Source organism: Dermacentor silvarum, chromosome 5, assembly GCF_013339745.2.
Source record: "Dermacentor silvarum isolate Dsil-2018 chromosome 5, BIME_Dsil_1.4, whole genome shotgun sequence".
Classification (NCBI taxonomy): domain Eukaryota; kingdom Metazoa; phylum Arthropoda; class Arachnida; order Ixodida; family Ixodidae; genus Dermacentor; species Dermacentor silvarum.
In genome coordinates, this window is record NC_051158.1 from 177,703,106 (window position 1) to 177,727,601 (window position 24,496).

At 46.6% G+C, this 24,496-nt stretch overlaps 1 protein-coding gene across 1 annotated transcript in view; it reads right to left on the reverse strand.

Moving 5' to 3' along the window:
• Positions 1-4,259: 4,259 nt before the first annotated feature.
• LOC119453934 (uncharacterized) overlaps positions 4,260-24,496 on the reverse strand; it is a 44,215-nt gene continuing 23,978 nt past the window's right edge. Inside the window, exons 2-3 of the mRNA XM_037715970.2 lie at positions 18,822-18,933; positions 4,260-4,554 (exon numbers count right to left, since the gene is read on the reverse strand). Of these exons, the coding sequence (XP_037571898.1) occupies positions 4,404-4,554; positions 18,822-18,933 (263 nt within the window). The 3' untranslated portion in view covers positions 4,260-4,403. The remainder of the gene's footprint in view (positions 4,555-18,821; positions 18,934-24,496) is intronic.

Here is a 24,496-nt window from a genome sequence, read left to right on the forward strand (position 1 = left end):
AATTGCTGCAGCACTAGTCCATGTTTATAATGTCTGCCTCTCGTCAGTGGTACTCCCGCGCGATATTCAGACGGCGAAAGTAACCGCAAAAATTAAAATGGGTGACAGAATAATGTTGGCAAATTGCAGGCCAGAGTCGCTTCTCCCTGTTTTTCCTAAAGGGCTGGAAAAGATGATATCTTGCAGGATAATTCACTTGTTGGATAAACATAATCTGTTAACGAGCCATCAGACGCCATTCGCAAATATAGGTCCACTCAGCTCGGTTTACTGGAACAAAAAAAAAGAACTTATCTTAAACAATATTGAAAAAGGTCTGCTTACACTGGAGGTTTCCTGCCGATTTCTTGAAAGTTTTTCATTCTATGAACCATGAGCTGTTGTTTTCTAAAATAAAATATTACGGTATTCGTGGCATTGCCCTTGACCCGATTAAATCCTGCCTAAATCACAAAACACACTTGGTCAAATAAACAATAAGGCATCTCAAACTCGTTCAATTCATTGGTGTTCTACCGGCCAGCATTTTAGAGGTCCTTCTTTTCAATATTTACGCTAATGATTTAGTGAATATTGATCGAGATCACCAGAAAACTAGGTGGGGTGATGAAGTCAGGAAACTTGCAGATGCAAGTTGGAATCAGCTAGCACAAGAAAGGGTAATTGGAGATCGCAGGGAGAGGCCTTCGTCCTGCAATAGACATAAATATAGGCTCATGATGATGATCGAGACTCACTTTATACAATGTATGCTGATGACAGCGGGTTATTTCTTTTGTCTAAAAATCCAACTGATTTAGTCTGAAATGCTAATATCTGTATCGAGCATGCGCTGTCTGCCCTATCGTGACAGCTCGTTGACGGTCTCATCATGTCGTGACGGTGTTACCAGTTACCATAAACTGTGCGTTTGGCACTGCTATTGCACTGCCCCCATCACCTATATTAAGGCGTGCTAATAAACCCCGCTTGTTCTTGTTCCCGTCACCATGCAGTTGCCTCTGTCCTTAGCACGACACACATCACGTTACAATATCGTTCTGGAAAAATTACATAAGTGGTCAGTCGAAAATTACCTAAGTATGTACTCGTCAACAAATTTAACGGGTGCCCTTTCGGGCTAAAAATACGTATGCCAGTCGCTTTGAAATTGCTCAACGATAGCTCAACGAATAGCTCAACGATTGAAGTCGCTCAGTCTGTGAAATCTTTAGGTGTGCACTTTGACAAAGACATGACCTTGAATAATCGTACAGACTTCCTTGCAGGCAAAGTTTCCCAAATCGCTGGTCTCACCTTTTCACTGTTCTCCCCGTTGCATTAATCAGTTGGTATATAATTCCTTTTTCATTAGGCCCTTAAACTACTGTTTGCTTCTATGGGGTGTGACTTCTGCAATAAACGTTAAGTTTTACGTACTACAAAAGAAACCTGTTCATACTAGGTATATATGAAGCCGTACTACTTCCCATCAGTGTCCTTATTTCAAGAGCTTAAGCTCCCTACGCAATTATCTGGCGACGCCTGCCTGCTAAGATTGCTGCACTTATGCGCAAGCCTGCTGTGGCTGTGTCAGATACAACTTCTTTAATTTACATTTATGGGGAAAAAACGTCATTTAATTTTCTCCCATGTTCCATGTAAAACCATTTCTCCCTCCTGCTGGCCTAGCTTGAGAGGGCGCTATGCCGCCCACAAGTGGATGGCGCTGGGCAGAGTGTCTCCTTGAGGCTAGATAATGTGGGCTACGCCAATATGGGTCGCGTTGAACCCGAAGTGGACCGCAACATTTGTCGATTTGACACCCTGGTTTTACTATCAGTAAACGCTAGTAAGTGTGACTGGGCGTCATTGTAAGCATGATCTAGTACGTGTCAATGTGAGCAGAAGATCGTGCATGTGAGTATGTTGCAGTGTATCTTTTTAGACGTGTGTATGAGGGTAACTTTGAAGCGAAGTCTGATCTTTATTTTGTATCAATGATTCTTTAAGTGAGTTGGTAATGCACGTGATTTATAAGCCTGTATATTCGAATCAAATGAGTAAGTAGCCGATTCTATGACATTAATGGAATCTGATCCCATGATTCCGCTAGTATGATTGTGTCTGCAATTACGTGAATCCGAAAGAGCCCTAGTAAGCCCGTGAGTATACGTGGGCCTCCCTGAGTCTGATTCTGGTTAGTCTGAGTCCGAGTGAGTTCGACTGAGTAGAATATTGGTGAGTCGAAGTCCGAGTGATTCCTAAGCAAAACATATGTTTTCTGAGTGAGTGCTAGTGAGTTACGTTTATTTTGCTGGCCTATGGCGAAAACAGTAACAGGTGCCAAATGGGTCCATCGCGCAGAGCTTTTATTTGTCGCTATATATGTATACTTGCCTCTATCCGAGGACAGCTGACACCTTGTTTCTTTATTTTTGTAGTGTTTTTTTTTTCCTCTCTGTGAGTTTGCATATACGGTTTCACACCGAAATAAAGCGTGAAAGTACCCTTTCAGTATTATGTCGCAGTGGCAAAACGAGGTTCTCGTTAAGATGGCCACGTAACGTGGCCCAAGGTGATAAAAGCATGTCTGCCATCGAGGTCGCTATGCGACACTGAAACCGGAATTGTCAGTTTAGGGCCAAGCATTGACATGGTAGCAAGGTTCAGCGTTGGGCTCGAGCTTCTCGGGCCATGTTCCTATAATACGTTGGGCCGACATTTTGGTGCAACCCAGAACACGAGAGAACTGGTAGTGAGCGGCAAATACGGTGCCCTCCAGCAGCTGCCATGCATGCGTTTCGTTACAACGCTTGCGTGAGGATTGCCGCTGGCAGCGTTGCAACGTCCCAGTCGGATGGCGCACTGAAACCAACGAAAAACCGGCGCCGTTTGTCAGTGCCCAGTCGCAGGATTAGATAGCTGGCATTAGCTCATGCAAGCAGTGGAGCAAAAAGCTGTCCCGCGCAATGGTGCATTCAATTGCAGTACCATTTCGCCTTGTAAATTTTTCAGCAAAGCGCACTGCAAATACCTTGCATCTCGGCACTGCAAAACGGTGTGCTATAGTTGGCAATGCAAATTGCAGTAGAAATAGCGCGAGAAACGGGGACTGAGAAACAGGCAAAACGGGCTTCGATCGGACAGTGCCCGTGTCGTGTGCGTTTCAGTCCTCGTTTCTAGCACTCTTTCCACTGCAAGTCTCTGCACTATCCTTCTCACATACCGCACGCGAGCCAGGCATATGGAAGCACGGCGACTGTGGCTGCGTCAACGCTCCTTGAGTGAAGCGCCATAAAAAAAGTATGCAGAAACTTCAAGGATTTGTCTAAGTATGCGTAAGCATATATCCAAATTTAAGTTAGCCAACCCTCGAACTTAAGCTGGCCCACACCCAATGTCATGTGGGCCCACCCCCAAATTTAAATTGGCCCATGACCAAATTTGATGTTGACCCACCCCAACACTTCAGTTCGCCCACCCCCAAAGTTCAAATTGGCCCCGCATCAAATTTCAGTTGGCCCACCCCTACTATAGGCTCCCCCTTTCATTTTCTATGGAGCCCTATGTATCTCTTGGGCATGCCTAAATCTGATCGTATAGGTATTCTATTTGATCATATTTTTTTCGTTTCAATTGTTCCTTACCGCTTATAAAGCTACCATTCATCTACAGTCACACTATTATAACGATTAAATGTCGTAACTTCGCAAATTACGCGTTTTTGTGCAGCTACAAGGCATTACATTTTTCGTGTGACGGACAGATTTTGCTGGAGTACTAATAAACATGTTCTATCACGGACATCTTTGCTATCGTTTATGCACATAGGTTGCGTTGTACACCATTAAGCTTAAGTGCAGAGGGACGCGTGGCAGTAAATAAGAGCGCGTACGATTATGGCCACGTATGTTCACGCTGTTGCAGCAATGAGGGTTAGTTATCCATGAAACGCAAATCAGCCATCAGCGTTGAGTTGAATGATCCTGCTAGATTATAGTTGTCATACACAACCCTGCGGTGGAGGATCCGTCCGCCGCCCGAGTAATGTCCCTAGATGAGTTTTAGGTAGTGGCGTAATTCCCCTTGCCCGCTCCTCTCCATCTCTTATCTTCCTACTATATAGAGCGCCGCTAGCGCCTTCAAAAGATTCGGACGCACTCAACGCGCGTGTGATAACTAAGAGCTTCTCTGGTATATATCGTACTACATTTATAATCAGTACTCGTTTTGAAATTGGATTCCATGTTGTAAATCCTAATTTACGCTTATGTTGCGTAAACCATGCCCCGGTAAAAAAGCCATACTTTCATTTATTTCCTGTCTCAAATATATGCATGAGTTAGTACATCTTAAATGAGTCATTCAGAAGTGTAAGTGTCACTCTTTCGGAGAGAAAAGGCAAGCTATGGAGATGCGAATCAAGTGTGCTTCGCGGCAGGATTGACTTGAGCAGAATCTTGCGCCGACTGCTGATGCGGGTGACAGACGATCTTTTCGCAGCAGGCCGGGAATGCCCCTGTTCCATGTGTCACGTGACAGCCGGCATGTGGCAGGCCGACAGCGATGCACCTGGTAGGCAGAGGGAAGGGAGGAAAGTAACGCAACAGATCAGCCCCTCGTAACGCACGCGCACTCGCCGTCGTCACGGCCGGTGAAGCTGACGCTCTAGTAAAGAAGAGAGCCATGAGCGTCCACCTATACAATAGCCATATTTACACCTACAAAAACAAAGCTCCACGTGATGTTACAAAGCTTACAAATGGTCACCCGCGTACTTTATCTCAAACTTTTCCATGTATTAGTAGCCTTTTTCTTAACGGTCAGTGCACTCTCTACGCTGTGGCTTGGGATAGCGCACACCCTAACCATTTATATCCAATTGAAATACTCAAAATAAGGCCATCCGCACTCGTACTTTCCAGCTAATTTCGCTGCAACACGTCTCCACTCTCGAAAGAATAGGATTCTACCAGTGATCTCGACACGGCGGAGAATAGGTTGTATCAGTTCTTAAAAGGAATGATACGGCAAAAAAGTCGCAGTTACGCCCGAAAGGCGGAGCATTGATAGCGATAACAAATTGTGGGTCGTATAAACTAACTAAATTAACTAAATACTAACTAAATTAACAAGCATGGTGTCATGCGCGCACAAGCAAACATGAACGCATTTCACTCGATGACCGCGGAAGCTCGCTGTCAAAACACTGTAGTGAGTAAGTGTCAGTGAGTGAGTCAGTGTCGCTTTCGTTGACGTCCGCGTCCTTTCCGATTTGGACTGCTCTGAATACGTCGCCGGTCGCCAGTTGCGATTACATCGTCACGTCGTCATCAACTGTGACGTATTTGTCAGCCATCGAACCCGGTGCTCTGTTACAAGCAGAGCACGAACTGAGTGGTTCCTGGTGCAGAGAAGGAGGACTGTAAAGCTCATTGACTTTGGTAGTTTCGTTAGGAGCGTTGCTATAGCGCTGCCGTTAGCGCTAGCGCGGAGCGCCGCTCAGTGACGTCTGCGGGCAGCAGTGGCGGTGTGGAGTTCGTTTTAAAGCAACAAATCAGTCTTCGGGGATGCCTAATTTTCTTCGTTGTACAGGAAAAGTTGTAGTGGTCTTCGTTGTCTCGGCATTCACAACGCATATGAAAGATAGGAATTCGACCGGAACGTGATCAATCCTTTGTTATACATAGCATTTCGTTGTGGAGGCATTCCTTTCAGAGGCCCTCGACTGAAAAAAACAAGCATTTCATTTCATTAAATTGGAGGAGTGGAAGGGATCGGCTAAGCCACTCCAGGAGTGGGAAAGGTCCGACTCTCACCATTTCGATGAGTTGAAAGGAATAGAATTACGATGTTCTCCATTCGATGGAATGAGGGCTCCAGTGTAGCGGAATGGAAGTCTCCAATCGTTTCAACTCGATCATCGGACTTGTGAGTTGAAATGGAATGGAATAGAACCCTGGAATGGCTCCATTCTAAAGTAGCGGTATGGAGGGCTCCACTCCGATACTCTGGTTTATAGTCGCTATATGGAGCGCTTAAAAAGGCTAGCCACATTCTTGGGAGGACCAAGAATGGCAGAAATTTCATTATTGCAGGGCGTAGGCGCCCTACTATGGGAGAGGTATACCAAATGTTGTATCTTAAGCAGCTATTTAAAAATAATTACTGAAGACTATTCTTCCCATTTTTATGCGTTGTACGAAAAATGTAGTTGTTTTCCCCGATCTCGTCAGTGAAATATGCGAGGCGCGGTGTTTATACTTCAGTGAAGTACGAAGCATGCTGTGAGTGGCAAGCGACAAATATTTACTGTATGTCAATCGCAGCCTTGGTAGGAAGTTACATATTTAAGCTTTCTTCAGTATCATACTTCCATTGACCGAAACTTTTCTTAGAGTCCCCAAACAGACGTAGCAGACACCTTCGTCAAACTAAGTGAAAATAGTGGAAATATTTCATTTATTCTGTGGCGAAACTCTTACGGCTAAGCAACAACTTAGAGTGGTTTAGCAGGAAGCGTTTCGCATAATTACTGAAGCTTCCTGTTTTCCACATTTTAATGTGTTGTAAGGGGTTCATAGTTAGTTTATCCGGTACCCTCATACAGGGTACCTCATTTATATTTCGCAACAGTAAGGCGCTTGTTATGGGTAATTTGTAGACCAAGTTAGAAATGCGTGGGTTAATAGCCGTCTTCGAAATAAATTTCGTATGCAAATACTCCGGAAAATTGTGAGTGTGTTTTACGAGCAACGCAGAATTTAGCGGGCTTCCTTGGCGTAACTACAAAAGCCAGCCACATCAAGTTTAATGAACATGGGGAAAACGCTATGGAAAATGTGTGCGAAGTAAAATGCGTGTGGTTAATATTGACACGTATACATGTTTATCTTTCACCGGTGACAGCTCTTCACCGGCTCACAAATGTTAACCGTTATCGCACGGCGCAGGACGCGCCTGCATGTATCGGAAGTTTCTAGAACGTTATCGATGCTTCTGCCCATTGCCTGTTTTCACCGACGCTTATGTTATCTGATTGCATGACCACCGCGAATTGTCTAGAACTTTCTGGAAGACACGCGGGCATCAGGGATTAATCTAGAACCTTCGATGTCTCAGGTATAAAAGCCGACGCGTTTCGCCGCTGATCAGATTTTCGACGATCGCCGACTGTGTTCGCCGCTATCGTTGTGCTTTGAGTGTAGCTTGCTTTTGTGGGCACAGGTTCGCCCAATAAACAACCAGTTTCGTCATACACAGTTTTGCGACTGTTTTCTCTACCGTCACTACTACGTGACAATATACAGCCTTTCGAAAAAAACTGTCAGCCCTTCTACCGGGGTGGAGATGGAAGACCAGCAAAGCTGTACTATGGTGGGAATTATGCATTTCCAATTATGACTATTAAGATTTGATGGTGTAATTAGTTATTTGAACTATTCAGGAATGAGAAATATATATTATAACGGATACGAAAGGCAGGCACAAAAAGAGAGAAGACGAAGAGAACGAAGAGCTCGAGAGGCCGGACCGCGCTACGATCACGCTCCGATCATCGTCCATCTCCTGTAAAATAAAACCATTTCTCCACAACTCTTCGTAACAGTTGTGGTGGAAGGTGCTGGGTAATCGACACCCGAATACGGAGGCTGAACCACAAGTTCTTCGACGGAGCCATCGCCTTACTGGACTCCCACCGAATACACCGGAGTTGAATATGTCCTACGACGCAGACGAACAACGACCCATTCCAACTGCTGCGCCGACCAGTTCCGTTCAGCAACTGAGAGATGCGCGTCCCTTGGCCGGAAGACCGGACGAAGACGTCGAGGAATGGCTCATTCATTATCACCGGGTGAGTACCGCCAACAAGTGGAACAGCGCTTCTCAGCTTTCGAACGTCGTGTTTTTTTTTTTTTTTTTTTTCTAACGGATACTGCGTTGGTGTGCTTCGAAAATCACGAGGAAACGTTAACAACATGGGGCAGATTTGTCTCGGAAATCAAAGAGCCATTCGGCGACTCCGCGACGAAAAAGAAAAGGGCAGAACAGACGCTACTGCCACGCGCGCAAGTGCCAGGCGAAACCTGCACGACCTACATTGAGGCAGTAATAAAACTGTGTAGGATGGTAGATTCTGGAATGTCTGAGGAAGACAAAGTCGGGCACATCCTAAAAGGAATTGCTGAGGATGTTTACAGTTTCCTCATCGCAAAAGACACTCTGGCTTCCGTCGCCGACATCATTGGGCACTGTCGCACTTTCGAGCAACTGAAGACGAGGCGCATCACGCCGAAGTTTGGCAGGCTAGCCAATGTGACGACAGCTGCAAGCGTAGAGAGCATGCAACCAGCCTTTCGATCTTGCATCAACGATCCGACAAAAAGTTCGAGAAGAACTCAGCCTGCACGCGCAAGTGACACACCCAGGCACTCATAGCTTCCACCTACCACCAGATTTCGAGCCAAACGTGGCATCCTTTGACTTTGGAGGGCATTGAGGATTATGAACTCGCGCCCCGACAGCAGCCACGTCCCTACGACAGAGTCCCTACTTATGACTCTCAGCCACGACGAGAACAGCCGCGTTTTACCCCCGAAGCCCTGTGACTTCTGTGAGGCCGCGCCAAGAACAGCACCGACCCTACTACCACGACGTGGCTTATAACCGATATAACGGCTTTCAGCGAGCAGCAGAGACACATTATTCACATGACAACGAACTTTCTCGCCGCCCGCAGCAGGCTAGCATTCGCTTCGAGGAAGATGCTGTCAACCGCGACCCTCCCGTGTGCTACAACTGCGGTTCCACCGGCCATATGGCTCGGTATTGTCCCCAAGGCCGTCAATCACGAAGGACACCACCGATTTTCTCGTCACCCGGAACCCGTACTTCACGAGACTTGCGGATGACCCATTTGCTTCCAATGGACCGCTTCTCGCGCGCGACCAGACGCAGCGATTCGCCAGCATCTGAGCGCAGTTTGACGCCACCAAATAACCGTCCCCGTCGCTCTCCGTCCCCTCGGCGCCGTTCTTCCTCACCACCGCCGGGAAACTAGCATCCGCGGCTAATGGAGGTGAGGTCGCCGGATGGTCTTTGGAAGAAATACCTCTGCCTGTTGTGATGCACAATAGAGATGGGTCGCTCATGAGCGAGCTGGATCTTGTGAGCGGCTCTTTTAAAGAGCGAGTGAGCGGTGGTTCAGTAAAAATGAGCGGCGGTTCTTTTGGAGAAAGGCAGCCGGTTCTCTCGCGTTCAGAGAGCCGTGCCGATGCGTTCCGTCAGAGCCGGGTCTTCTGCTGGGTGCGACTTCCGCGCCATCTATTAGCGGTATGAGAAAGCAACTGCCCTCCCGCCCTTCCTCGCAAGAGTCGCCTTCACCCCCTCGCCTTCGACTGAAGAACGAAAGAACCGCCGCTCACTTACTGAACCAGGGCTCCCTCGCTCTTCATAAGAGCGGCTCAAAAGATCCGGCTCGCTCCTGAGCGCGCCGCTCTTTTAGCCACGGCTCCCTCGCTCTTCAAGAGATCCGGCTCGCTCTGAGCGCTCAGGAGCGCGCTGCTATTTTGAAGAGAGAGGGAGCTGCGGTTCAGTAAGTGAGCGGCGGTTCTTTCGGAGAGAGGAAGCCGGCTGGGTTCTCTCTCGTTCATTGAGCGTGAGGAACCGTTCCTAGAAAACGCTCAGGAACAAGCCGGATCTTTTGAGCCTCTCTTTTGAAGAGCGATTGAGCCGTGGTTCAGTAAGTGAGCGGCGTTTCTTTCGGAGTGAGGAAGCCGGTTCGCTCTCCTTGAATGAGCCGTGCCGAACCGTTCCGTCCGAGCTGGGTCTTCTGCTGGGTTTCGAGGTTTCGATTTCTGACCGACGAATGGTGGCCGGTGTGGGCAGACTCGTGCTACTGGTACTCGCTCGCAGTGGTATGCGCAGTAGTCCCTTTGTTTTTTTTTTTTTGTGCGTCCTATGGTGTGGCACCGATGCCACCAAGGGGAGAAGTAAAGAAGTCTTAATTGGCAAATGATGGTACCGTTCGTTGCCTGCTGCTGTTCGAACGATGTCTCACGACTCTCACCGATCGCACATCATGTGCTGGTCCAATAACACTTCGAAGATGGTCTTCCGTGTCTTTAAAGACAACAGGTGAAAGTACAGTTTACGTCCTGGTGTTCATTTGTACTAATTAGTGTAGTCATGAAAATGTCGCCTATGACATCCACTTCAGTGCATTTTCTGAGCATGTATCATTAGCACGTCATTAAAACGAGGCCAATGATCTGTTATGTTATAATAGAACTTCATTCCTTTTTTTCTTTTTTTTGTCTTGGCGTATGATGGTATGATCGCCAGTATCGCGCGTGCACTCAAGAGAAAAAAAAAAACGAAAGGTACGTGCGGCAGTATTGTGGATCTTTCGTGTGATTTTTGTATATTACTTCAAGAAATGATTTCTACATTCATTTTGCATGGCATTACAGCTTACTCATATTATAATGAACGTGCGTATGTGAATAAATGAATAAAAATATATAGTACAATCATCTTGTGTTTTTATTTTGACAAAAGCTGATTTTAAAATAGCACAAAAACAGACAAGCTTCTGTAATGACGATGAAGTTACATATTTTTTTTCTGAAAAAAGTACGTCGCATTCTGCCTGTCACAGTATCATAACCATTTTATCCCCAATATCAGAAAAGAAAGTTTCATTACAACTAAAAATTCACGCTTTTAATATATGTAAAAATAATCTCTAAACAAGCGAAAATACCAATAACACGGTTATTAAATTATGCATATATTGTTTTTTTTCGAAGCCAGATAACTATATAATATGCATAACAGAGGTTACACGTTTAAGTGAACCGGTGAGCCGTTCAAATGAACCGGTTCATTTCAGTGAGCTGAGCCGTTCCTAGCCGCTCACTGAAGTGAGCCGTTTTGCCCATCTCTAATGGACAAAAACAAGGTGAATGTGTTGATTGACGGAATACCGACCATGGCGTTAGTATATACTGGAGCAACTGTGTCTGTGATGAGCCTCGCTTTCAAAAACCGTCTAGGCCACAAAGTTATGTTTTCTTGGAACGACGGTATTACCTTTCGTGGAGTAGGCGGCGAGTGGCTTCATCCCCTTGGTGTTTGTGCTGTGAGTGTTTTGTTGGCTGGGAAAGTGTTTGTGTCGGAATTCCTTGTTCTTTCTCGTTGTTCACACGATGTTATTCTTGGTATCGATTTTCTTAAACAATTCGGTGCTTCCGTGGACTGTGGTTGTGGCGAAATATCGTTAAACAAGTTATTTATATCAGCACGTCCCGAGCAAAGCTCGCGTGGTGAAGACAGGGACACAGACACACTCAATGTTCTTGATGAAGTGATTGCACCATCGTAGTGCCTGACGCCCGTTGGTGTTTTTGCACATACTGTTGACGCTGATTGTGTTGACCTTGTAGTTAGGCCTCTCCGCATAAACTGTGCTAAAAAAAGTGTACTTGTGCCCTGCTCTGTCGTGTGCATGACGAAAGGAGTCGCCACATTGTGGGCGCTGAACTGTTCATCCACGCCGGTTGTCCTCCCTCGCAGTATGAAAATCGCTCTATTCGATGAAGCCGCATGTAGCTCAATCGTGGCACTAACTGAGGACGTCTCTACAGCTTGCTTTCCTTGCGATAATCGCCATCCTGAAGAGTTATTGCTTGGAATGATCAGCAAGGCTATCTGTACATCGGAACGGCAAGCACTGGTACAGGTCCTTGCCAGGCATGAGGCTGCATTCGACTTCGAGCATGGAGATGCAACCCTTCATTTACCGTCGTCCCGCGCTCGTCACCGAATAGATACCGGCTCAGGACACCCCATCCGCCAGAAGCCCTACCGAGTGTCATCCTCCAAGCGCAAAGTAATTGCAGAGCAAGTCAGGGAGATGATGAACAAAGGTGTCGTTCAAGAGTCGTCTAGCCCATGGGCAGCCCCAGTAATCCTGGTCAGGAAAAAAGATCGCTCCTGGAGATTTTGCGTAGATTACAGACGTCTAAACGCAGTGACAAAGAAGGATGTCTATCCGCTACCACGAATAGATGATGTCATTGATTGCTTACACGCTGCTTCGTACTTCTCAACACTTGATTTGCGATCGGGGTATTGGCAAATACTTATGGACAAGGAAAAGACCGTTATCGTGACTCCAGATGGCCTATTCGAATTTAATGTTATGCCTTTTGGCCTTTGCAATGCTCCTGCCACCTTCGAAAGATTCATGGACACAGTACTACGTGGTCTAAAGTGGGAGATATGTATGTGTTACCTAAATGATGTTGTAATATTTGGCCGTACGTTTGAAGAACATAACAAACGCCTCAATCTTGTTCTCGATTGCATCGAAAAGCTGGACTTGTTCTAAACTAAAAAAAATGTAGGTTTGGCGAACGCCAAACACTGGTCCTGGGACACTTAGTCGACAAGGATGGCGTCAGACCCGATCCTCGTAAGATTGAAGCGGTGATCTCCTTCAAGGCATCGCAGTCATCACGAGAACTTCGCTCATTCATTGGCCTATGTTCGTATTTCCGTTGTTTTGTTCCCCGGTTTGCCGACATCGTTTACCCATTGACAAGTATTTTGCGACAAGATGTGGCCTTCAATTGGACACCAGAGTGTGACGCTTAATTCTCTCAATTGAAGTTTATACTAACGTCAGCACCCCTCTTGCGTCACTTCGATCCATCTTGCCTCACTTCGATGCATCTTGCCTGACTGACGTTCACACTGATGCTAGTGGAATCGGGATAGGCGCGGTGCTTGTACAACGTCACAGTGGCGCAGAACATGTCGCATATATGCCAGCCGTTGCCTGAGAAAATCTGAACGCAATTATACGGTTACGGAACAAGAATGCCTGGCAGCTGTTTTCGCTGTACAGAAGTTTCGGTGTTATCTTTACGGTAGACCATTCAAGATTATTACCGACCATCATTCTTTATGCTGGCTGGTCGGTTTGCGTGATCCCTCTGGTCGTCTCGCACGTTGGGCGCTACGCCTCCAGGAATACGACTTTGCGGTATCGTACAAGAGTGGCCGTCGTCACGCTGACGCAGACTGCCTCTCTCGGATTCCTCTTGCAACTACCGACTGCGATGCTGAGAATTTTGACGACTGCCTCGCTGCTGTTACTTGTACGTTCCCTGATGCGGCAGACTTTCAGCGAGAACAACGGAATGATCTTACCCTCGATCCGCTTTTTGTTGCCGCCCGTACTTCTCAAGGCAGCGGTCGCTTTACTGTCCGTGATGAGTTGCTCTACAAAACTAATTACTCCGGGCATGGAGCGCATTTTCGGCTTGTTGTCCCCGAGAGGCTCCGCTCCGACGTTCTACGCGCCATGCATGACGATGCGACATCCGGACATTTCGGCTTCGTACGAACGCTACACCGCACACAGGAGCGCTTTTACTGGCCCAAGATGTACGAAACAACCAAGCGCTATGTCGCTAGTTGTGAAACGTGCCAACGTCACAAGCGACCGACCACCGCAGCCCTGGGTCCCCTTCGGCCATTGACACCGCCTAGTACGCCGTTCGAGCAAGTAGGCATTGACCTTTTGGGTCTATTCCCGTTATCCAACAACAAGAACCGTTGGATAATTGTCTGCGTCGACCATCTTACACGGTATGCCGAAACTGCAGCCATACCCTCTTCCACCGCTGCTCACGTGGCAGTCTTCCTGCTGCGTTCCGTGGTCCTTCGTCATGGCCCACCACGTGTCATCATCAGCGACCGCGGTCGCCAGTTCACTGCTGACGCAATTGAAGAGTTACTTCATTTGTGCACTTCACAGTTCCGGAATTCCACGCCGTATCATCCACAGATCAATGGCCTCGTTGAAAGGACAAACAGAACGCTGACCAACATGATTGCCATGTACGTCTCCTCCAATCATAAGAACTGGAACGACGTGCTACCCTTCATCACTTACGCATATAACACGGCGAAACACGAAACCACTAACTATAGCCCATTTTATCTCCTGTATGCAAGGTTACTGCGAAGACCTCTGGATACTTTCTTACCCTTCGTTCTACACAATGATGATTCTGTATCGAAGACTTTGTGTTTCGCCGAAGAAGCCCGTCGAATAGCTCGTCTTCGTACTCTGGCCTCGCAAAGTCGTTCGAAAGAGCGGTACGACGACCGTCACGTACAGGTATCGTTCGAAAAAGGTGACTTGGTCCTTCTTTGGACACCGCAACGCAAGCGTGGATTGTGCCGAAAGCTCTTGTCACAATATTCAGGCCCATTTGTCGTTGTGGACCACCTGAGCGAACTCACTTACGTAATAGCTCGCCTCCTGTGCAATGGTCGGCGATCAAGCAGGACTCAGCTGACTCATATTGCTCGCCTGAAGCCTTTCTACCCTGCTTGTCCATCATTACTCGCCCCACGGGCTTCGTCTGCTTGCGGGGAAATGTAACGGATACGAAAGGCAGGCACAAAAAGAGAAGAGAAGACGAAGAGAACGGAGAGCTCCAGAGCACGCTCCGATCATCGTCCATCTCCTGTAAAATAAAACCATTTCTTCACAACTCTTCGTAACAATATGATCCGGTCGTTTTCATTTATTTAGTGACCACAGGGACCATGGCCTTATGGTCGCTACGGAACACCGCCATTGGGTGTACGGCAAAGGTTCGCACTTTCTTCATAAACACGTCACCAACGCCGCGCGCGTTCGGTGCGAACGTGGGCAAACCGTCACTGCCATCGACAACAGTTGTGCGCGTTGTTTGTGTGACCGCACACAACCGCTGTCAAAACGCTGGCTACGTGAAGGAACGGCTAAACGCCGTTGTCGACACTGTTAGGGGAGAGGCGGGCAAGAGCCCGCAGAGAGTCGGCGGCACAGACAGCAAAGGCCGGCAGGGCTACGCGCATGCGCCGCAGTGGGAGAGTGGGCACGCACACGCACAGTCTAGTGTGCCTCGATTCCTTCCTCGCCCACCGCTCCCCTTCCACTGGGAAGTCGCGTTTGCTCTCCGCCGTGCGTTCGCTCCCCGTGAAAGCGCGCGTCCCTCGCCCTCGCGCACTTTCACTCGCACATACAGCATACGGCCAATGCGAGTTTTTCTCTACTGCCGGACGCGACCATCGAAGAGTGAGCCCTTAACAGCTTCGCTGTAAAAATTTCTATAACAAGTGCTCGGAAACTTCGTATGGACATTTTGCGTCATGTTGTCCAGTGTCCCGGAAGAACGCTATATTACAACAATTCAGCACGCAGCCCTGGCGCAGCCACAAATGCTGCCGAGATCAAACTTAGCAAAAATGACCAGACCACTACGGAAAATTGTGTGCGAAGATGGATGCTTGTGCAGGAAGTAGTTTTGCCAAACCATTTCCTAATCAATTGTTAGAAAGTGTCCTGCTGCCGTTACCAGCTACGTTTTAACACGAAAGTGTTTTATGCCGGGGTCCACCAAGACTTCACTGACGTATTTCCGTCACGGAAATACGTCATAGAACATAATACAAAGAAAGAAACCAGAAGAAAAAGTTCCACAAACATGCAAAATTTGGAAATCGAACCCACGACCTCTCGGTCCGCGTCGATAGATCGCCGAGCGTTTAACCCTTTGCGCCATAAACGCATTTGCAGAGAGCTACACAGACGCGCCTTATATATCTAACACTCTTCCGTGTACCCGCGCTCTTGCTCGGGGCGGTGCCGCCGCCTACGAGCAGAAAAGAGAAGTACTGCATTATGACACTAACGCGCACCGACAGTGAACGCTTCGGTGGTCTCAGCACACGACGCCTCGATGCCAGCATTCGAAGGGACGCTGGCATCAAGAAGCACTACCAACGCCACCTAGGTGGCGTTCACCGTACTCAGCACAGCGGAGCGTGGCCTCCGCAATTAGCTCTGAAAATGTTTCTGAAGTTGATCGCGGAGGCTGCAATTACGACGCGCTGTACGCGCTGATTTGACTCGGTGACGATTCAGTTACGTGCTTTGTCTGCTGCCGTACCAGCTACGTTTTTCAATATCCACCAAACGTGGAAATTGACTTGGTGTAATGATAGACGTGGTGTAATGTAGAGTTGTCCCGGGACAATGGCATAAGGGCAAAAAGAAATATTCAGACGCTCTTGCAAGCATTTTATTTGCAAGCATTTATGCTACAACTATAACGACTTGAAGGTCAAAGCCCAAGCACTGCTAACTCAATCACACGAGGAGCACTTTTTACGCTTTGTGATTTTTTTTGACATTTCCTTATTTTCTTTATTCCCATTTATTTACACATTTTGCAGTCATTTTTGCGAGTCCTCCTTATTTCCCCAAACTCGGACCGAGACTCTGCACTTTTTCTTGCGGAGTAACTCACTTGGACCCTCAAATCTCGCATTTATTTTTTGTACGTCACTCCCCCCCTCCATACTCTCTTGATTCACTCTTAATTCAGTTGAGTCATAGTCATGCTAATGACTATGACTTCTACCATCATCCATGAATCTTTCCTTCACTTAGTGCCCACGTCCGAACCTATACCAGTGGTTCTTGAGTGTTAATTTTTTCGCTGAGTCATTGTTACTTTTGCTGAGTGACGGTCATGACTATTACTTCTAACATCATCCTTTAGTGTTTCCTTCACTTAGTGCCCACAACCGAACAAATTCCAGTGATTTCTGAGTGTTAATCTTTTTTCGCTGAGTCATTGTCATTTTTTCTGAGTAATGGTGATTATTGAGTCATTACTGTATTCTGCTATCATTATCGTTACTATCATAGCCATACTTGCACTCACTACGATCATTTCTCGATTCGTTGCCACTTTGTTCGTTATTGACCCATTTTACCGCTTTGTTATGCTCATTATCATAATTAATTTGTAGACTATCATGATTATTTATCATTATTTATACTCCTCATGTAATTACCTATCGATTGATATATAATGTTATGGGGTTTGCAATGCGCTTATTGAGTTATCGAATTCTTATACATTTTTTTACCGATTTCTTGTCCGATTTATGGCTCCACTTCTTCAAGGTCACCTGAAAACGAGACATATGCCTAAAAAAATGCCTTGTTTAGTTCGCTGATGTCCCCCGTAAAACGTCGGATAACGCATGGAAATAACGAATAAAATGGCTGTGGCTCACCTGAGCTAACCCTGGATATGCAAAGCGAAATCTTGGTTTAGCCTGGTTAAGTCTTGGTTTCACTTGGTTAACCTTTGATTAGCTTAACCAGCGTTGTGGTCCCGCTAGCGGCGTTTTGCGAGACGAACGGCTCATTCTTCCTCTGTCTCCAACGCTAGATTCGCGCGCTTGGCAATCCGGGCCCTCTCCAGTGAAGCAGCTCGCCAGGTGATATCTGTGGGATGGTCAGACGCCGCTTGCCGACGACGGCTCAAAGCCTCCCGCTCCCGCGCAACGCTCAGAGAAGACGGCCCGGCCTCGCTCTCATCTATGGCCAAGCTCGCACTGACTAGGCGAGCGCGGAGCTCCTCTTAAGGTGTTTGCCCTGTGTTTTCTGGCGTTTCGTCACCCGGCGTCACTCAGTGGCGCGCGGCGAGTTACGTGGTCAGGAGGCGACCCGGCTGCGGAGAGCGCATGCGCCAAGCCGGCGGCGGTGAAGGAGCTCGGCGTGGCGAGTCACGTGATGCGTTACCAAAGTTACGGCGCAGCTGCGGTCAAATGAAGGTCCAATTGCTGGCAACGGCGAAACTCGGCTCGACGCCCTTAGTAAAGTGTTCACTTAAAAAAAAAGGGGGGGGGGGTCAAAAATTATCTGTGACGCTCCTAATTAGGCCAGAAACGTTAGAATTCCTTACACGATGCACTTGAGATAGCCCGCATTTCAAATAAATATAAATTTTGTGTAGTGCACAGTTATTTCAGGAAATTAAGTCATATTTCATGCAATATGTGATGAAACTGCTGGAAATAATTACGGAATCCTCTTTTCTTTTTCTGTCTTTCTTTCTGTGCCTTCTCCCAGGTTCGTAATATGTGTCTAAGGTGTCCCCGGCGAAATAAAAATGCAACTTTTTTATATTTGTTTAAAACAAGAGGCAGGTTATATACGTATAACTAATGCTCAGAGTGTGCTGTACAAGTTACGGCCTTAGCATTGAATTACGTATGCAAGCTACACGGAGCCTTGTAGCCGTGTTTTAGGAACAACGCAAAAATTACCATCCTGCTCTGGGGAACTATAAACGTCACCTTGTGAAAATTATGGGAACGCTATGGTCAATGTTCTGACGAAAGAAAAGTGTGTGGATGAATCACTGCCTATGTAAAATGTCCTTTAAAGTATTCGATAACGTTACATCCGGGCAGGACTTCAAGGCTAGTGGTATAGTGAAAACGTTCTAAAGTATGTGATTTGTTTACACGCAACTGAAATCCTTACTGCAACTACTCGAAATAAACAGGTTCGCTAAAATTGGGTTGTGATTCTGCAAGTTTGCAGAGCGTCTGCTGTCTTTTTTGGTACTGTACATGTGTTCGCGCTTTATGAGAGTGGTTTGGTTTCCGTCTCGAATTTTGTTTTCATTGTTTCTGCGTCTATAAATTGAAATTCTGGCATTACAGATCAGTTGCGAGTTAGCATTTGCGCATGTAATTATTCGTTTTGTCGTCTGTATTATGCCACGTCAAAAATCTTACTGTTGCGGTTCATCAACTGGCCCGAACTAATGTTCCGCAAACCAAAAAGCCGTCTTGCCGTGTTCCGGAACAAAAAGCCGTCTGGGCTCATGGGTGATTTCGTAGGTATAGGCAAAGTATAGGCATCGTAAAGTAAAATCCGCTGAGAGGAAAGAACGCGCGCTCACCCTTCGACGTAGACCACCTTGCGATGGGCGTCGCAGTGGAAGGACTCGCACGGCTGCTCGCTGTGCAACGTCTCGTTGTTCTTGATCTTGAGCTGCTCGTAGAGGCAGTTGTCTGCGTGCGCAGAGAAAGCGTGCAGTAGACGTTTGTGACCGAATCACACCGTGCGAAGCAGTTCAACGATATGACAGGTCGAGTGTGAGCTGCATTGCTCCGTAGCCAAATACTCTGCGCTGAGGGAACAGGGAAACTCACGCGTAAGAAGACGCAGGATGAGGAGTAAAAAGACTCACTCTCGACCAATAAATAGCTGTCACGTGACGTCAGGGACGCCATTCCTAACCGTACGCCAACATGGCAGCCGCGACGATGTCAGCTGAGCGTATTTACGGCCACGGCTTCGTCGTGAGATAGACGTGGCCGGCACGCTGCTGGCATTTGTGCTAGAACCACGGTCGAACCCCCAAATCATGTAGTTGCCTCACTGTACTCAGTTTCATACATAGCATAAGGTGGGGGTCTAGTAGGGCTTGTTACAGTAGATGCATTCGCACCGAGAAATGCTCCGGTGTTTTTCTTTTTTTTTTTCTGCAGTTACGTTCAATTCTTCTTTATTTAAGGCCAGCAAAAAAAAAATTGCTACACCTTAGAACTTAACAAACTATTATACGGCTGTTAATGCGTTGTTTTAAATAATTTCGCATTTCGTTGTTTTTCTTTTCGGGTTTTTCAGGAGGTTATAAAACCCTTTTTGGCGACTGCGCAACTACGAAACGCGCAGAGCTTACATTTTGATTGCCGAGCTTCTTGCATAGCTTCCACAGCATTGCAGGTGAAGTATGAAACGGAGTACATAAAAACGCGTGCTGTCGTGCTTTCAGGTGGGTTTCAGACCCGTGTACTGCGATTTAAGTTCACAATAAAGAACCCCATGTCGTCCAAATTATCCGGAGTCCCCCACTAGACGTGCCTCATGATCAGATCGTGGTTTTGGCACCTAATTTTATTTGTTCAGTATTGACCCCTGGATACTTAACATGTTATATATATATACAGTTTCACTGCAAAAAAGAAAACAGCAGAGCTAATGCATAAAAATTGTGTTCCTAACAGTGTGAAGTATAAACAAAGAGAATTGATAGGAATTAAACAACCAACATCGCATAAAAAAAATTGGAGGACGCTTGAGCTTCGCCTTTAAGAGTGGAACGCGATAGCGTTATCGGGCCCCGTTCGCATCGCATTTTTCTTTATGAGTGAGCTTCACTGCAACACACAATGTGGGCAAGCCAGCTTACAAAGACCAAGGTTACACCGATCCCCGTAAGTTGGCTTCACTTTTAAACAGAAATGCATTGCTGGGAAGACATTTTTCCAGGGGCAATATAAGCCGTCTTATATCAAAATGTGACGGCCCTAGGACCTTTTTTTATTACTTGATTAGTTGTTTGCTGTTGCCCCGAGGCGCGCGTGTCCAAAACCCATTAGGCAGGCTAAGTCTTGGTTTGACCTGCCGAGGACGCCAGCACCATCTGGATGGTCTTTTAGTAAGTCACCTACCCGGGCGCGCTGCTGTTTTATGGTAGAAAGGCTGGAAAAGAGGGTTGTGTTTGAGTTTCCTCGTAACAGAATTACATTTTCTCGTACATTCAAGTTACAATCCGATGCTATCATGTCTGCAGGTTGTGGTTAAGTCGTATGAAACAAATCGGAACAAATTAACACTGCAAAAGGGTGCGTTAAGAGCTATTGCCATTGTACCGTTTTCAGCTCCCTCAGTACCGCTATACTCTAGTTTACGTGTTATGAAAGTTACCGCTCTTTATCCCATGCGTATTCTCTGCCTGTATAAGTCGCAAATTAAGCACAGAATTACTTTTCTATCGGAAACTGCGAATTTACAAAGGAACCCAAATCACTATACAACACGACACCGTGAATTCTGGTATGTCCCACGACCGCGCACAAATTACGGAATGCAAGCACTGAAATACGCTCTTCCGTCAACACTAAATAACCATAGTTTAAATGATTTGTCTATCAAAAACATCTATTCTAAGAACCTTAAGAAAATATTTTTGTGATTTCTTTCTGCAGTTCCAATAGTTGTTGTGACAATGCAGAATTTTATATTTCAGTTATGTTATTATAGTATTCGCTTAAAGTACTGTTTGCAATATTCTTATCGAGTGGATCATCCGTCGGCATGCAACTGCTTGATGTACTTACGGGGGATGGGAGCTTTGTCAAGCCGCGATACAGTGGCTTTTTTTTCCCATCTCCTCAGCCATTATCACATGTCTGGAACAATAAAAAAGTACTACTACTACTTTACAATTTTCTGACGGATATTGCTATAGAAATTCAATTTTTGTTCACTAACGCCTTGAGCCCCCCGGAGGGACTGCGCGGTCTGGGTGGTTCGGGATGATTTTCTTGGCCGGGCAACGACCCCGACGCCGACACCGGATTTTCTGCGATACGGGGCCCTTAACGCTATCGCGTTAACACAATGTCACTTAGTGGGCAATACAACTTTCGGAACCCGCTATGGTTGCTCAACGGCTATGGCGTTACACTTACAAGCACGAAGTCGCGGGATGAAATCCCGGCCTCGGGCGAAATGCAAGAACTTTCGGAGCCTGTCAAAGATCCCCAGTTGGACAAAATTTTTATCCGGAGTCCCCCTCCCCTCCTATTGCGAGTCTCATAATCAGATCGTGGTTCGGGCTCGTAAAATACCAAACTTGTTTAACAACACTTGGATCTAAAATACACAGGTGCTTTCCATTTTCGCCTGCATCATCTCACGGCTCTGCCTATCTTTATCACTTTGCAAAATTATGTTTTTGTTACTAAAATGTGCGCGTCCGCATTCGCGGCAGTGACAACAGGTGTGACGATAGCGCTAGGCTTTTTTTGCGCATAATGATGCTTTTGTGCAGCTTCCGCTATCCTCGATGTACGTCATATCGGCCAGTGTCTATTACAAGCTGCTGTTGCAAACTGTTGGAGCATGTCATTCTTTCCTTTTGTACGATTCCTTGTGTAAACGTGACGTAGTATCAAACTGCCAACGTGGATTCAGAAAAAGGCTCGTCCACAGTTACCCCCTTGAAGAAAAAAACAGCGCATAAGAGACGAGGACGAAAAGAAGACAGGTAAAATTTATGACACCAAGTTTCTGGCACGTTCCGGAGATAGACTCCAAAGAGAGATATTAGAAGCTTTTTACATTACGAGGGCCGAGGGCACGTGCATTAGCTGCCCGTCAGTGGCACTTGCCGACAAAGAGATTGCCTTTCTGATGCAATAGAGTTCATGACGTCACGGTGGTGCAATTCATTTTCATGTATAACATGTTTCTTGTTTCTTCAAATAAAATTTTAGTTGGAAGTTAGTGTCTGTCTGTTGTACCTGTATTCTTTTCGTCTTCGTCTCTTTTGCGCTGTGTTTTTCTTCAAGTATGTTACACCAACTCGCCCACATCAAGCTCCTTCTGCACAGTTACCCAGCTTGTATTTGTGAGTGAGTGAGTGAATTAACTTTATTGAGGTCCAGAGAAGACGCAGGGGGACCCCGCGCCACCCGGCTAGTCCCACGTAGGGACCGCCAAGTTTGTTGCGCATGACTTTTCTAGTATTTTGGATGTATCTGGGCTAATAGATGTTTTATTCGTATACTTTGGAAAGCATTTAATAATGTTCCATATGGAAAATTGTAGTAAAATTTTTAGCAGATAGGACTACCACAAAATATAATTTACAGGATCAAAGCATAACTCACCAGCAGAAAACAATATGGTTCAGTAGAACTTGTTGCTGGGCGAGTTGGTTGATATCTGAATCAGCGTCTTACCTATCGTTTCCTACTTTACTTTCTGAGTCTTTGTTTCCTGTTAGCGCAACAATGTGTTCCTCTGAAAACAATATGTTGAAATTAATGGTCACTCATCAGACTTACTGGCCCACTGGGTAGCGTTCTTGGGCCTCTTCTATTTCTTTTACGTGTTAATGATTTAGTGAGTATCATACCAGAAGTAGTAATCATAAAATTAGTTCCGGATGATTGCGTAATCTATAAACAAATCTTATCGCAGGAGGACCATGCGATTTTACACGACGCAAAAACCACTATTGTTAGTTGGTGTGGTCCATTGGGGTACGTAATTAAATGTACAGAAAACCGTGCTTATGTGCGTAACAAGAAAAACATTACCCAGCATGGTCTCATATTCACTTGGCAACAATACAGTGAAGAAGGTGTAAGGATATAAATATCCCGGTGTCATTATTTCCAGTAAATTAAATTGGTCAAAACATCTCCGAAATTTGCGCGTCGGCTTTCCGCAAACTGTGGTTTGATAAAACTAACAAAAGCTCCGATTCATTATAAATTACTTGCTTATAACGCCTGCGTGAAACTAAAACCAATCTGCGGCAATCGTATGGGATCCTTTTTATACGAAGGAGATTAAGCAACTGAAGAGTATTCACTGTAAGGCAGTGATATTTACATTTGGCTAGTATAAAAACATGATTCACCTTACTTTCTTATGACAGCAAACCACATACCCGAATTAGAAACTCGAAGCAAAATGGATCGTTTGCATTTTCTGCACAAATGCCTAGCAGGAACATTTAATCTCCATCCACCTAGCTGTGTTCGTCCCCTCAGCACTAGAAGAACGTGTCACAGCCGGGAACATTCACTTGATCCTATATTGGCGAAGACAAACAGCTTTAAGTTTATTTTTATCTCGAGAACTATTGAGGGCTGGAACTTGCTTCCCGCCACTGCTAGCTGTTGCATCAAAAAAATTTTGTTTCTGCAAATGAGCAATTCCTTTTTTTCCCCTTTTAAACATAAACGTACATATTGTGTTACTGATATTGTTTGTAATGATAGCCTGCTAATTGTGTTTGTCGTTGTATACTTTGTGAGGATTGAGGGTTTCGCAGGCGCCATTGCGCGGGTTTTACCTTTTCCTGCCGTCCCGGTTTTTCCCCGTCCTCCACGTAACCGGTTCCCGCGGTGGCGCTGCGCACGCGCTGGGTTGCGCTAGAGTGTACTAGAGAATGGTATTCTAGTACACTCTAGTTGCGCTGAGGGCGGGGCGCTGACGTCACGAGGCGGCCGCGTTTCGGCTGCTAGCGGCGGAGCGTGGCTCTGCTCTTCTCTCCGGGACCAGCGCACGGTACGTACATGCTTTCCTCTCGTCCGCCCACACCTTTGTGACTACGACTGGAGCTCGCGCACGGTGCCTTTGCCCGTGCGGGGAGCGCGTACTTTGTGCTGATCCTTTTCCCGACGCTAAGCCGACGAGCGGTGTCATTAGTGCTCGCGCGAGGTCGTACCCCGCCGAGCCGCACTTGCCGAAAGCCTAAGCCGACGGATATTGCCCGTGCTCTCGCGAGTTGACCCATTGGTTATCGCCAGAGCAAGTAGCATAGCCGCCGGGACTTTTCCTAGCGGCGTGTCCCAGCTTGAGCCTGTGCTTTCGCCGCGACGTGCTATAGGCGCCTGTTATTGTATTTTCGCCCTGGTGCGGGACCCCATTGGCTCCCAGCCGTGCGGGCGTTTGTGCAGTGCTGGTGCCGACGGTTTCAGTAAACGGTTTCCGTCAACTCAGGGCTTTACTGTGTTTTTGCGTGCGTCGCTCGGTAGCCCCTTGCGG